General features: G+C 41.9%; 1 protein-coding gene and 1 long non-coding RNA gene across 14 annotated transcripts in view; one reads left to right on the top strand and one right to left on the bottom strand.

Moving 5' to 3' along the window:
• The window catches only part of Gm35438, a 215028-nt gene that overhangs the window by 68360 nt on the left and 131209 nt on the right, over nt 1-15459 (top strand). The gene's annotated exons all lie outside the window — the stretch shown is intronic.
• Vldlr (very low density lipoprotein receptor) overlaps nt 1-15459 on the bottom strand; it is a 37752-nt gene that overhangs the window by 5893 nt on the left and 16400 nt on the right. For 4 of the 13 annotated variants that reach the window (XM_006526917.1, XM_030250865.1, XM_006526918.3 and 1 more), the window contains 16 exons: nt 13427-13549; nt 11977-12099; nt 9915-10286; nt 9707-9829; nt 9493-9615; nt 8598-8717; nt 8369-8494; nt 7702-7873; nt 6886-7104; nt 5156-5274; nt 4442-4581; nt 3999-4140; nt 2658-2804; nt 1663-1746; nt 1249-1329; nt 313-482 (listed from right to left, as the gene is read on the bottom strand). In XM_006526917.1, the coding sequence (XP_006526980.1) occupies nt 313-482; nt 1249-1329; nt 1663-1746; nt 2658-2804; nt 3999-4140; nt 4442-4581; nt 5156-5274; nt 6886-7104; nt 7702-7873; nt 8369-8494; nt 8598-8717; nt 9493-9615; nt 9707-9829; nt 9915-10286; nt 11977-12099; nt 13427-13549 (2384 nt within the window). Of the gene's footprint in view, nt 1-312; nt 483-1248; nt 1330-1662; nt 1747-2657; nt 2805-3998; nt 4141-4441; nt 4582-5155; nt 5275-6885; nt 7105-7701; nt 7874-8368; nt 8495-8597; nt 8718-9492; nt 9616-9706; nt 9830-9914; nt 10287-11976; nt 12169-13426; nt 13550-15459 lie in introns of those variants that run through there. The other 9 variants (XM_030250867.1, XM_030250866.1, NM_001161420.1 and 6 more) reach the window with 7 other exon arrangements.

Genomic DNA, 15459 nt, shown 5'->3' with positions numbered 1-15459 from the left:
ATTTACCTTTAGGTATTAGTATGCAAGGAATCAAAGTTTACAAAGGAGCTTGTTGGTTCATACACTATTCATATGTCATTTCTATCATCTAAAATAAGGCCAGGTAGGACTTACCTCCCCTTCCTCTGTGGGTGAAATGCTTATTAACTGACTGCTCTCATGGACCAGACATTTAGTATTTAACAAGCAGTCATTGGATAAAATGTCTGGGATTCAATGCTCCTCCCCAGCCCAGGTAGCCATAGCTAGTGATTCTAGTCTCCTTGGAAGCAACTGATGTCAAGCCAGTGAATATAGACAAAGTATACTTACTGCTGGGTATGTGTGTCCTACAGAAGCGCTGTGTCTACCAATGTCTATCGACAGGTCCTCTTCAGTGGTCTTCAAGTACACAGGATTGTCAAAGTTCATGCTTTTCATGTTTTTATGTTGCCAATTCCTCCACATCAAGTAGCCACCTACTGCTGCCATCACTAAGAGCACTGAAAAAAAAAATCAGAGGTGACTAAATGGAGTCTAATGTTTATGGATCTATGGGAATTAACACTAACAACAGTTCCATGTTTTAGGGAGCTTGGACAACTAGAAGTTGGAATATAGATGAGACAAAGTTTTGAAATAAATTCAGCCCAGTGGTTGTGTGAATCTTTGCACTGGAGTTGGGGGAAGTACACCCAGGGAAGTATAGAGTCCTGAGCCCTAACCCAAGGCCAGCTACATAAAAAATTACAGAAGCCTTTGGCATGCTAGTCAAGTGGTTCTGGTGTGTTAGGTCAACCAGTAAGCTCAGTCGAAGGGGACAGTAAAGCAAAGTGCCTTCAAATTCACCTGCTTGACAGTGGCTTTAGAGATGCTTTTCTCTGAGTTTGAAAATACTTAACTACTTTTAATTTACTCTTCATGAATTCTACAGCTCATTCAAAAAGCATTTGACCATTTGCGTCTCTCCTCTTTGTGAATGACTATATACAATAAATGGGACTGGAATGAAACCCTTATTGGAGATACTTCCTCTAAATAGGGATAAGCAAGGTTAACATGTTCAACAGCCCATAAGATCTTGTAGATAACTGATGGATATTCACCATCAAGGGAAAGATGACACTGAAGAGTAGGTGCCAGGTAGGTGAGGAGGTAAATGGAATTCAGTGTCACATGTGTTAGGACAGCAAAAGAGACCACTGGAAGGTGGCTGTAGATGAACTAAAATTGTCCATAAAAATCTATATGAGAAGCAAATTTACTTACAGAGAGGAAGGATGGCCCAGGCAGCTGAAGTCCCTTTTGGGGGAACACTGACTTCTGATACTGCTGTGGTCACATTGATCCCTACAAGGACATACAAGTAATCAGTCTATAAGGATTTGAATTAAGACTTAGACATCTACGAATTAGGTAGAGATCCTTATACCTTTGTACTTAATATTGATTTCTAGTATCCATTATAATTAGATATCAGAAGAACTTAGGCTTATAATTATTTGAGTTACATTAAACCTATAGGTTTAAATAAGTCAAGAGAAATCCAGGATGTGCAGGGTCTAAATCTTTGGGCTTTAGGCACAAGTAGCCAGTTGGGACAGAACCAGTAGTTAAAAGCTGCACTAATTATTTAAGCGGCAGTTAGTTGAGATTAACAGTTTGCAGTGCTGGACCCAATACCTCCAGGAACCAGTCCACTAGTTCGTAGAATGTCTGTTGTGTTGATATCTTTTGTCTCACTGTAAGTCACAGGAGTTGAAGTACCTGGATTATAAAAACCAAGAACCCGGTTAAGGCCAAGGTTCCTGAGTTGCTGACTGTGTAGTCCAGAGAAGTAATGCTGAAAGGTTATTTTAATTCCAGGTAATAAAGACAACCCACTGCGGAATTAACTGGTAAAGTGGACATATCTGAATGGACAGAAATAGCCAGCTTTGTGCAAAGAATCCGGAAATTAGGAAACGTTGGGCAGGGCTGTCAGCATGTGGAATTTGACAACTCAGAAAAATTCAGACAAATGGATCCCTCTCAAGAAAGCCCCAAGCTCCTGAAATGTCCACAAATGTTCTCAAAATTACTCTAGCATGCAGTGCACACCAGGGGGTCTTGTACCTATTTTCTAAGAACACTAAGTGCTTATTATGGTACTACATAATGAAGCTAATTAAGACATCACTATGTGAGCTCCTTGCTTACAATCAGGAAGTTCAGTTTGCTCCTTAATCAAAAGCTGAGAACAAACTATTAAAATTCAAGTTCAGGCTATCCGTGAGTTTAAACTTGTGTCATCTACTGAGGCTAGTAGCATCCTGGAACCATGGCCTCCTTACTCAAGTGCCTTCATATACTGGTTTAGCTCTCTATGGAAGACTTTAATTAGCTAAAAATTGACTAGCTCAGGGGGTGTTATAGAGCAATGGGGACAAGTTACCATATGGCACATTGATATTTTTGTCCCCTCTAAACTCAACTGATGTTGAAATGGGTCACAGGTGAGCCCCAAAGCACAGATAGAATGAATGCCTGCTATACAACCGTAATACCTAATCACTTATTCTGAAATCAATTTTAAAGGTTAGCCACAACAGAGTCTCTAAAATCCAGGTAAGTTGTAGCTGGTGTCTTGCAGTGCTCGTTCTATGTCTTGCTTGTGGTTGAAACGCTGAAAGCCTTACTTTGACACTCTCGTCCATTTTCTTCGAGATTGTACCCATTGGGACAGGAACAGGTATATTTTGGAGAGTGGTCATTGATCTGTGGTGCTGGCAGGCAGAGATATTCACATCCTCCATTCTCCATATCGTCTTCACACCAGTTTTTACCTAGTTGGGGGAAAAAAAAGTCCTTTAAAATAAGCACTGTAGTGTTAACTACCTGTAGTCTCTGTGGAGCTTACGTTTGTCTACTCTATCAGTTCTTCAAGTGAGCCGAACATCAAAGAAGAATGGGTATCACTGGTGTCGAATGGGTATCACTCAGTGTACTGGAAATACACTCTGAAGATACCTGATTCAGAGGCTTCTTGGAAGTAGACTAAGAAAGAGTTATGTCTTCCATGAGTAGGTGAGAAAGAACCCAGGCCTGGCTCATACTGTTTATCCAAAGCTCAGAGCAAAGACTCAGAAGAAGGAGACAACTCATAATTTCCTGGCTTTATATTGACTTACTCCTACAAAGTGTAAGGGAACTCAGCCAGAGAGGTGTGAGGGTCTCATTAGATAGACAAGCTGGTGTTCTGGGCAAGAGAAAAACATGACTAGATACAATTGATAACTTGTTAAATCCTATATAAGATGTGTTATGGTGAAGAAAAGGTGTTATAGATTAGGCTGTGTCCCTCCATAAAATTTGCACATTGAAGTCCTAACTGACAATATCTTAGAATGTGGCCTTAGTTTCAGATATGGTATTGACAGAGGTCATTAGGGTAGGTCTAAACCCCAAGTGTCCAGTATCCTTCCCAGAAGATGAACTATGGGTACAAACATGTACCAAAAGGAGATGTGAACAGATACTGTAAGGAAATGGCCATCTTCTAGTAAAGAAGAGAGGGATAGAGCCTTCCCTCAAGTCTCCAAAAGGAACCAAATTGCCAACTCCTTGACTTTATACTCTTAGTTTCCAGACTGTGGGACAGCAAATTTCTGTTGTTTAAGGCATCCAATTTGTGTTATTTTGCTCCAGCAAACCTAGAAAACTAATCCTGAGGAGTATCTGTGGCCTGAAGGTTACCATGGAAACTGGTACAACAGGTGCAGCAAGGAAGACCCAAAAGATGTAGATGAAAGCTATGCCACTAGGGGTTAGAAGGAGCTAAGAGCTGACTCTCAAGCCATTTCTTTAAGATGGCTGAAAGGAAATATCAGGCATCAAGTGTTGAGTTGGGCCTAGGGTTCAAGAGGACAAAGGTTCCAATTTTAAAGTGAGTTGAATTGCTAAGGAGCCAGTAAGTAGTAAGTTGAGGATCATAATACTCTTTTAGGATGGTCTTTAGGGAGTGGGCACCTCCATGTTACCTGACGGCTGGACGAGTTCATGGTAGACAATGATGTCTTGGGCATCATTGAGATTATTCACTAGAGTGGCCAGCTCTGACCCAGTGAATTTATTGGCACCGTACACTGCTTCATTTTCTCCATCTATCCAGTAGACGCGATCCTAAAACAGAACCCTACAATTAGCATGTAGACCCAAGACTGGCACAAATCACAAGCTAAGATTATCATGATTTACTTGACATTTAATGGCGCAAGGTTACTGCATGATTCTTTGGAATACTGAGTACAAGGCGCAAGAGACTCAAGTTCTTTGTGGACTTAGCATCTAGTACATTCCAGGCTTTAAGCACTTAGTGTCTATTGTATTCCAGGCTTTAGGTAAAGGTTTCTCAGTTGTCTACTGCTCTTTTCTCTAGAACTGCTTCACAAGTGTCCACATAGACGTGAGTCACGAGTCTTACCTCAAATATGGTGAGTGCAAGAGGATGAGCTAGGAACTCCAGAGACTTGAGCACTATCCTACGATCTTGACCATTCAGGTCCACACTAGAGAGCATGTGCAACTTGGAATCCAGCCAGTAGAGGCGGCTTTTGACAAGGTCTAGGCAGGAAAAGAATTGACATGATTTGAGCTATTGCTGCTCTGGTTTCTATTTAAAACACCCAAAGAATCTATTCTACTTTATGGTTTCCTCTCTATCAGGAGCTCTTAATGAGAACACTATAAATACTTGTGAAGTCACCAAAAGAAAATGTGTCTGCATTCCCTCTGTGAGGGTCAATGGGATTTCTAAGACTCTCAAAGTCATTGACTCAGAATCTGCTACATTAGAGGAGGAGGCTTGTATTTTGTATTTCTTCCAAGATAATTCAGAAGGAAACAGTTACAAGTTACCACCCAGGAAAGACAAAGGCACCAATGCCTATAGTATTCTATATGAGAGCCCCAAAGATCCAAGATTCCCTGAGTTTCTGTTGCATATTAGATCAACTGGATGACAAGCCAGTGATCTGGCACCCATAATTTGTTAAGTCTGCCATTTTTGTTTAGCTACTTTCTCCCCAAGTTTCTGCTATAGGTGGGACTAGAAGAATCATTTCAAATTTATATCGGGCATGCATTTAAAAATTATAAAGGTAGTTAACTAGTCAGTAACAGGGAAGGACATACATACCGAGTGTAATTCCATTAGGCCATTGGATGTCCTCCGTCACCAGAGGACGTCTATCAAATCCATTCATTCCTGCTTTTTCTATTTTAGCTGGCTCGCCCCAGTCTGACCAGTAAACAAAGCTGGGAAGAGTGAAATCAGAGAAGTGTCTTAATGGATTAGAAGGAATAAAGTTTTACCTTAGAACAAAAGCTTAAAGAATGATCAGGAAACCCTTAAGCTTGAGGCTCTTGAGATAAATGCTGATGCTTAAGACTCTAATTATGTTTTGAGTGAATTAAACTTAACAGTCGGAATTCACAAGGGTTGGAGACACAGCTCAGTGGTAGAACATTTGGCCCACCATGTGTGAGGCTCTAGGTCTACTCCTCAGGACTATCGGAGACAATAATATAATTTCCAAGTCATAGCCATGTTATTCTGCGTTGATCTGATATGTAACTATCAGTCCAAAGTACCATTTCCTTTTCAAAGGCACATTCTTTCAGAACCACGAAGGAGATGTTTTACTGTAAGCTCTATAAGAAGAGCTTGGGGATTATGTTCTAATGATATTCATAGGGACCAATTGTGATCACTGCAGTCAACTATCTAAGCAGCCTGCCTCAGTGAAACATTTTGACAAAAATCTGTTCCTCTCAATTGAACTTTCACGTAATCTGCATTTTTAAATAGAAGCCGTTGAGGGGACAGGGTTATGCAAATCCCATTTCCTGCAAGTCCTAGATTTGAGCACCCACAGCTAACTAACCCAGTAAAGTGTCTCTCTCTATCTATCTCTCTGTCTCTCCACCCTCTAACCCTCCCCCCAACACACACACACACACACACACACACACAGAGAGAGAGAGAGAGAGAGAGAGAGAGAGAGAGAGAGAGAGAGAGAGAGAGGGAGAGGGAGAGGGAGAGGGAGAGGGAGAGGGAGAGGGAGAGGGAGAGGGAGAGAGAGAGAGAAAGTTGGGTGGATAAAGGGTTCAGATATGGCTTTAGGTTTATGTATTACATGAAATCTACAGCATTGCTATTGCCACCAAACAGCTGGCTTAAGAAGGAGTGAGACTGGGAGGAGGGCCCATCACATACAAGAGCTGCCCAGGGAGGCTCCATATTTTGTCACTCACAGCATTATTTTCATTAGTACACATTCATTATGTATCATGATTGGTTTCAAGAGAATATTTTCATTCAAATTTATCAGGTACACAATGGAATTTTAGTTAGCCATAGAGAAGAAGAAGAAGAAGAAGAAGAAGAAGAAGAAGAAGAAGAAGAAGAAGAAGAAGAAGAAGAAGAAGAAGAAGAAGAAGAAGAAGAAGAAGAAGAAGAAGTAATTTTCAGGAAAATGGAGGCAACTGTAGGTGATCATATTAAGCACTGAAAGATGCCAACAAATTTATAGATCCTAGACTTTATAAAGATAAATTGTGTGTGTGTGTGTGTGTATGTGTGTGTGTGTGTGTGTGTGAGAGAGAGAGAGAGAGAGAGAGAGAGAGAGAGAGAGAGAGAGAGAGAGAGAGAGGAATAGAGACATGAGATCAGGGAAGAAAGAGAATTAATGGGGGGGGTGTAAAGGAGAAAGGGGGGCAGGCAATGAACACTGTCCTTGATGTCTTGAACCAGCTAATTCTGTTTCTGGGAATTCTTATGACAAGTGAGCTCTTTTTGAGAAAAGCTCTCAACCTCTGTGGCTTGCACCCAAAAAGGCTAAGTGAAGGAAAACATAGAATACAAACCCCGACAACGGATCCACAGCTATGGAGGCAGGCTCTCGCAAGTCAGAATTAAACAGGAACTTCCTCTTGGCTCCGTCTAGGGTAGCTACTGAAATAGTCTTAGAAGCCGCATCAGTCCAGTAGATGGTCTTGTACACCCAATCAACAGCAATGGCTGCAGGATTATAGACATTGTCGATCATTTTAAAATGTCTACCAACCTTGTCATCAATTGAGGCACTGAAACAGAATAGGTCACAAGAGATTTAAAAGTTGTCACCATTGGACCCTGCAAAATGGACTTTTCTGCTTACAAAATGTTTAAGGACTTTACTCTGAAAAGACTCTAGGAACCCCATCGCTCAGCACAGAAATTATTCAGCCATGTTGCTTGGGGATGGAAAATTAGTAATACTTTAGCTTATCTAGTTGTGGATATGAACTCTAGATACGAGCTCAAAGCCCAGCAAAATTTGAAAAGAGATATTCAACTCAGTAGCCATCATCTTGGGTCTACGGTGTCAACTGAGGGAAAGCTGCTGCTATCATTTCTGTTTGTAGCAAGACAATTCAGTTCACAACCACAAAAGGGGAGAAATTCTGATGTCATATTCAGGCATAGGCACCTTTTACATCATGATCAATGATTATCAAGGTAACTTCTGGTGATCATTTAATAGCTAAAAATAAATCAGTGTTGAATTTAAAACTCCTAGCTAAGTAGATGGTAGATAGGAGTCACAGACAAGAGAAGACCCATGCATACTCCAATCCTTTCCACAGACCTAATGACAGTGACGTAGATTCCCAGACATCAGGGGTGCAAGTGGAAGTTACCTGAAGATGGCCTTCTGGCTGAGATCAGCCCAAAACAGCTTCTGAGCTGCAATGTCCGCATCGAGAGCCACCGTGTTCCTTAGTTGCTCTACAAGTTGGATGTATTCCTTTCTCTCTAGGCCAATCTTCCTGATGTCTCTTCGATTAGTGAAGATCAGACTCGGCTCTTTGCCTGCAAGACATAAGCCAGGTTGATTTAGTTTTGCTCGAAGGCAAGATCCTCTAAGTCATCTCCTCTCCACAGAGGACCACTTGTAAAGATACTGCTGAACATCTCAGTAGTATCCAGCCTGGATTTCCAGGCACCCCTCCCCTCCCCTAGGACCTGCAAGTATTTCCACCCTGTTTAGGAAGGCAGTCTTGGGGTTACAGCATCCGAAAGTAGGGTGGCTGATAAACAAGTTACTTGTTTGAATTGTGCTCAGTTTTAGAAGCAGAAAGGAAGAAACTACGGTGACTATTCACAGTATCCTATGCAAAAGGAAGGACCAAGGCAGATGTGTGGGAAGATGGTTTATTTTCAGCTATCCTGCTGCACTCAGAGTTTAATAGCATTGCTCTGGGGTGTGACTTTATGTGTAGGTTGACTGCTGCAGTCACCAACTGTACCTTTTAGAATCACTAACTCAAAAAGGTACCAGAGCAACACCAGCCCAAGTCTATTTACCTACTGCCTTGCACACGCCAGTGGCAAGATCCATTTGATAGCCACGACTACATTCACACTTGTAACCGCCTTTTAAGTTGATACAAATTTGACTGCAGATCCCCGGGTTTTGGCATTCATCAATATCTAGGAGGGAAATTAGAATTAGTCTTGTTCTTCCTATGCCTCACTAGATGTATGTTGCCCTTTCCCGTGTCCGCCAGGGGCCAGGCTCTTTGCTTCAACTCACCTCCACAGGTTTTCCTATCTATCAGTTCAAACCCAGCTGCACAATCACACTCATAACCTATAACTAGGTCTTTGCAGATATGGGAACAGCCACCATTATTGACCAGGCATTCGTTGATATCTGGAATAAAAGGGTAGCAGAGTCATCTGATAGCTTATTTATTTGCTTTGAATACAATGTTTTAGATTTATTCTTTGAGACTTCCACATACAGATACAATGTATTTTGATCATATCCAACATGACACTCCACCCAACTCTCTGAAGATGCTGCACAAACATCTCCCTCCCAATTTCCTAGTGGTCATTTTGTTTTCTGTTTTATAAACCCAGAGTCCAAATTAGTATGACATCTTATTCTTTTGTTTTGCTTTTGTTTGTTTGTTTGTTCGTTTTGTTTTTTGAGACAGAGTTTCTCTGTATAGCCCTGGCTGTCCTGGAACTCACTCTGTAGACCAGGCTGGCCTCGAACTCAGAAATCCGCCTGCCTCTGCCTCCCAAGTGCTGGGATTAAAGGCATGCACCACCACCGCCTGGCGACATCTTATTCTTAATTGATAGTTGTCTTATTCACATTCAGTCTCCGGCTATTGGTGATGGCCTTTCAAAGATTTTATTATGTGTTTGGGAGATATACATTTCAGGCTGGATGGTAGTTAGTTATTAAGGATTTACTCAAGTTTTGCTATGACTTTTAGCTATCTTAAGGGGTTTCTCAACCCTGAGTTAGTTTGTCATGGGCTAAAATTCCACTTTGAAATACTTTATCTTCAAGCTTAACTATTAAAAATTAGCTCATTCTGAGTTCAACAGAGAACTAAGCTGTGTCCAAAACAGCATTAGGGCTGAATGGAACCTCTCAGCTCTGGCCCCGAGCAAGCCTCCCTCTCACTTACGGCATTCCTTCAGGGGCTCGTCACTCCAGTCTCTGCAGTCTTGTTCCTGGTCACATACTTTGCTCATGTCTATGCATTCCCCGCTTCTGCACTTGAACTTTCCAGGGCCCAGGCACTGATTGACTATAAATTCAAACACAGGAGAAAAGTTCCACTGCTGTTCTGACAGGAGTAGCCAATAGCCTAACCAAACACAATGGAGAAAGAACCTCACCGTTTTTGCAGTTGACTTCATCAGAGCCATCAACACAGTCTCGGATGCCATTGCATTGCCTGCTGCCGTGGATACAGCTACCATCTTCACATTCAAACTGGTCAGGTCGGCAGGTTCGAGAAGCTACGAAAGAAGGTAACAATGATGGAATGAAGTCAGCCAAATGGCTTCCGGTTGGCGCATGGAATTGAACTGGAAAGTTACTTACGGCAGTTGACCTCATCGCTGCCGTCCTTGCAGTCAGGGTCTCCGTCACACCGCCATTTTTTGTGAATGCACTCGCCAGAGCCACACTGGATCTCACTGGTAGGACATTTGGTATGTATCACAGGCTGACGGCCACACTGCTCAAGAGACTCGTCTGATTGGTCTGAACAGTCTGCGTCATCATCACACACCCAGCTGAGGGGAATGCAGGAAGAGGTGCTGCACTGGAACTCGTGGGCTCCGCAGGTTGGTGGAGCACAGTCCAGCTCATCACTGCCATCGTCACAGTCATCCTGGCCATTGCACACAAAGTTTCTGGAGACGCAGCGGCCACTGGAGCAAGTGAACTCATCTGCACTACATGTTATGTTGCCTGTTAGAGGGAGGATGCCCATTGAAAGTACATCAGCACTTATAAAAAAACAAACATACAAACAAAAAGACAACATACAAGCCTCTCATCACCAAATCAAATATATTCATCTTCGATGAGTAACTTTAGCTTTCTAATTGTAAAGCTACAGTGCTGTTATATTGAGAACGAGTTTCTGAAATATGACAAAACAGTTTCACAGTATAAAATAAGATGCAGCCATACTATGTGTAAGAGCAGAAATAAAGGACCAAGAAAACAGTAGAAGGCTCGAAACTAATTCGAGATGAGACCCACAACTGACACTTAAAGGGACAGTGTTCAAAAGCTTAAGCTGGCCTTGGGTATTTCATTTTGGAAGGCAGCGTTTATACCTAGACCAACCTATTGCATGTCAGCTGAAGTCATATCACTAGCTGAGAATATACATCAGCTATATGGGCAAGGTATAATGGAAAATAAGGCACTCTCCAAAAAGAAACAAACCAAAGAACACTCTACATGGTTCCTTCCTTTTGAGTCTTTTAAATAAACATTAGGAATACCAACTTAATAATTTTTATTTTTTATTTTTAGGAAATGTTCCTGCTAGGACTAGAATCATAGCCTAGCAACCCCGCATGCTATTGATGACAAGGTATTCACAGTAGCCAGTTTAGATTTTGATTTAAATTCCTGCCAAACATACCAAGGTTATAATTTGGTGGTAATTGGACAGGAGACCACAACTCTCTTGGGAAGCAAAGTGTAGATTTTCGAGGGAAAATGTATGGCAGCTCCAGGGCTCACCATGGCAAAGTATGAAGCTCAGGTCTGTGACTGAACGTGAAACTCCTTGGACTAGGTGCAGTGGTATTACAATCACAAAATGACTTGAACCTGCCAGACTAGTGTTTGACCTGCAAGGACCCTGAGCTCCCTTGGATACTACTGCAGCCTGTCCTCATTAAACTCATCAAACTCAGGTTATAGGGGGGGGGTCTTAAAGGGGTAGTAGTTTGAAAGAAGTCAGGGTCATGTTTATTTAACCCGCAGATTTTCTCCAGGGCCTCGCCTTTAACATGGAACACTTGATTCTAGACTTTCCAAGAATATAAGCATGAAAGAATAGGAAACAGCACTAGCATTCAGAGATAGGCATCGTAATAGAACACAAAGGTCAGGTAGGCTTTGTATTTGCTGGCAACATGATAGGTCATGTTTCTCAGCTAACTTAGCCATAGATTCCAGTTGGTGGAAATGTTTGTCTCATACTCATGTACCTTATTCCAAGAAGCTAATCTAACTAAACCTAGGAATGTGTCTGTTGGTCCCATCACTTTCTAGTTTTATTGAGCCACTGTAAGAAAGGCCCATGAGTTACTGTCATAAAAGACAAAAGCCCACATCGCTGCAACCTTACTAGGCTGTGCTAAATGTACTATGCTGAACTATGCTGAATGTAAGCACCAAGATGACTTCTCTGATTGCTTCTATCTGCCTGGAAGACATACCAGGCAATGGCCAATCAGCAGGAAAAGGCCTTTCACAGTTTTATGGTGGTTAGGAAGGACAAATATTGAGCAGACAGCAAAGCCACTGCAAAGTGGGTCAGCGGCACTGGGTCTTCAGGCTTAAGTTAGCATCCCTTGCCTGCCTTTCTTTAGGAAAAGGGTCTCTGGGATATGCCACTGCACACTGGTCTTCTTACCACAGTTTTCTTCATCTTCTCCATTGTCACAATCATTTTCACCATCGCATCTCCAGGACACGGGGATACACTGAGTAGAACGGGCGCCACAGCTGATTTCATTTATGCGGCATGTTCTCATATCTGTTGATGACATACAGTCTCAAAAGAGCCTCCAAACTGGTCAGTGCAAAGTTGCTGCTCCCGTGCTGCCTGGAAGTGCAACACCTGGGGCTCAGTGGTCAGGTACACAGGCACACTGGGTAGTGGAAGCCAGGCAGATCCTTCGCCAGCTCCGTCCTTAGAAGCTACGCCAAGCAAGGCCACCTGGCAGCGTACCTGAGAACCTTGACTGGGTTACTCTTTCAAGGTTCTGCCGCACGCTTAGTTCTGGCTTTTGTTTTACTTGGCACGGTTAAGTTGATTTGTTAGCCTACTCCTAGTCCCTTACTTATGTTTGGATATCAGTGGGCATACCAGATATTGTCACCTAATCCTGATTCCATTAAAGGTCAGATGCGTTACCTCTAGGACACCTACTATGGAACAGTTTCCTTCCTAAGTCCCCTTTTCACATCTTTCATTGTATCCATAAAGCAGGGATATGCCTTGACTATTGATTTTTACCATGTCATTCACCACTGAAACATGGGGCTGAAGATTCTGTCTAGGACCCTAACTCATTGACAAAACAGTTCACTTCTTTGCTAGACAATGAAAGTCCAACCTTAGGTATTTTCATAATCATACCCTAAACCTAAACTTGGATTATGTCAATCCTATTTATTCTGTGTGAGCAGGCCTCTACTGCAGTGAATCATCAGACTTGCCCTCATCTTAGCCTCCAAATGATCCCAGTGTGATTCCAACACACCTTTCTCTGGGGCTTTGAAACTTGCTCTTGAATATCAGCCTATGAGAAGAGAAATTATTTGTACCTTCATGAAGTTTTTCTTACTCAGTAACAAACTCTATGGCCCCTGCTTTTGGTTACACATTTGTTTAAAAAAAAACCAAATTATCCTATTACTAATCATCTTCCTGTTTTAATAATAGCATATTTTCGTAGTATAAAAAATCTGGTTGTTTCAAAGCTTATGTGTGTCTCTTAGGAAACCTTCACATCTCGATTTTACTTCCAGGATCAGGGAAACCATCTATCCAGTTCCTGTCAGACATTTGAGATCTATGCACCTAGTCAAGGAGTTCTTAATTGAATCTGCTGGCTTCAGTCTTAAGTATTCAATGAGGAAGCTACCCAAGAGAATGTCAGTCTTGTTAGACTAGGGAGAGCAGTCTTTAAAGGAGAGGGAGTAACTGTTAATAGCTGGAATGACCTTCAAGTCAGTTGGCCTCAAGTTTCAGGCAGGCAAAGAAAAATGAATGTCAAGCAATCGATAAAGCATCACTTAGAACGGAGACAGAACAGCACAAAGGAGGTCTAGTCCAAAGCAAGTCAAGGCACACTCACGGCACTGTTCAGGGCTTTCATCAGAACCGTCTTCGCAATCAGGATCCCCGTCACACTGCCATCTGTTAGGAACACACTGGCCGTTTTTGCACACGAAGTCAGACTCAGCACACGTCTTCTTTACTATAAACGTTTATTCTCAGAGTTAGAATTAATATCATTTGCCCCAGACCTCAGTTTTCTGATTAAGGTAAAAACCATATTTAAGTATGTTTCCCTTTAAAAACAATGCTGAATCAGCTGACTGATATTCAAATTGTTGGCATCTCTAGGGCTGAGCTCTAGGGAGCTCATCTTTTCTTCATAGGTTTCAGAGGAGGGAGTTATTCATTAGAGAGACTCAGAGGATGAGAAAGTCAAGGAAAGACAAAGGTTGTCCATTGTCTTATGACCCAGGGGTCATCTTAAAATGATCTCATCTGTGTACAATGTTAGCACCATGGATTTCTTCCAACGCATTCACACACTCTGAGGTGTTTTTCCTCCAAGACCATTTTCTGTCCCTATAACAGAACATTTGAGAGTGGACAATTTATAAAGGAAAGAAACTTATTTCAACTCAAGGTTCTGAGCTGGGAATCCTGAGAGCATTCCACCAACACCTGCTTGCTTTGGAGTGTGGCTTGCTTCCTAGGCGACTCTCTTAGTGATTAATCAGGGTCAGGGAAAAAGGATTTATTCTCTCTCGCTGACCTAATCACTTCCTAAGTACCCTACCATCTCTCAACACAATACTATCAAAAATCAGACTTCAACGTGAACTCCAGAAGAGACAAACCATAGAAAAGATTTCCTACTGGATCCTAGGATAACTGTTTGTTATGAAGTATGTGTGTCTTCATAATCTTCACATCTTGAAATCCCTACAGCTCTGTTGTAGGAGGGAGGACCTGAGGGAGGCGAGGCTAGAACCTTCTCCAATGGGATCGGTGCCCTTATTAGAAACATGAGTGCTTGTTTGCCACCCTCCCATCTCTCCTTCTCCTTTCTCTCCTACCATGGGAGGACATGGAAAGAAAACAGCCTTCTGCATTTCAGAAAAGAGGGCTTTTATCAGACACTCTATTTGTCTCTTTGTTTTGGGTCTTCCTAACACCCAGAATCCTAAAATCAAATTTCTATCATTTAAGCCTCTTTACCTATAGTATTTGTGTCCCAGCAGTGAAAACCAAGGCTGCTTCAGTGACAATTGTCACAATGCAGAGGTATGCTCTAGAACTGGATATTGCCACGCTTGCTGGTCTACTGAGGTAGAGGAACTCACACACCAGACAAGCTTAAGCCAATTATAACACTTGTAACAAGTGGTAGGACTTGGAATTCAAAGAGATTTTAGGCTTTCAGCCAAAGTTTGGTTTAACATCAACCAACTAAAAGTCACTGGAGCTGCCAGGACTAAGTCCCATAATTCACAGCTCCCATCAAATAGCCTAAGGCAAAATATCAATTCTACTACTAGAGACTTAGAGTTACGCTACAACTTGCCACCAATTAATTAGACTAGGAAAATAAATATAAACAAAGCAGGCAGTTTGATCACCGTACCCACGAAGGAGTCCCACAATCTGGAAGAGTTTTGCCAAAGTAGCTAGATGAGATACCAACATACTGTGGTTGTCTTTTTAGACTAGATTCCTCCATCCCTATGTGTCTATAATTTCTACTCAAAAGTCCATTTTAAAAACCCCTCTCATCATTTTTTTTTTTGTGTTTGTAAATCAGTCAAAGCCTACAATACTTTGCAAATTTCTAAGAGATCACTGGGCACAAGTGGTTTAAGCTGGGTAGAGGCCTTGAAGGCTATGGCTTGTTCTTATGCCTTTCTTGTTAAGCCTATACACTTGGAAGACAGTCACTTTATAACACTCAGCATGGGCTGGTAAATTATGATGAATCCTAAGGGCTTATTCATATCCTTGAACGTAGCTAAGGAACCATGCAAAGCCATGCCAACTCATAAATTGACCCATTTTTAAAATCATAATACAACGTTAACACAGCAAATACTATACAAGGCCTGTGTTCTCCTGGGC

Source organism: Mus musculus, chromosome 19 (genome assembly GCF_000001635.26).
Source record: "Mus musculus strain C57BL/6J chromosome 19, GRCm38.p6 C57BL/6J".
NCBI lineage: Eukaryota > Metazoa > Chordata > Mammalia > Rodentia > Muridae > Mus > Mus musculus.
Note: the sequence above shows the minus strand (reverse complement) of the source record. Positions and strands in the feature narration are given on the sequence as shown.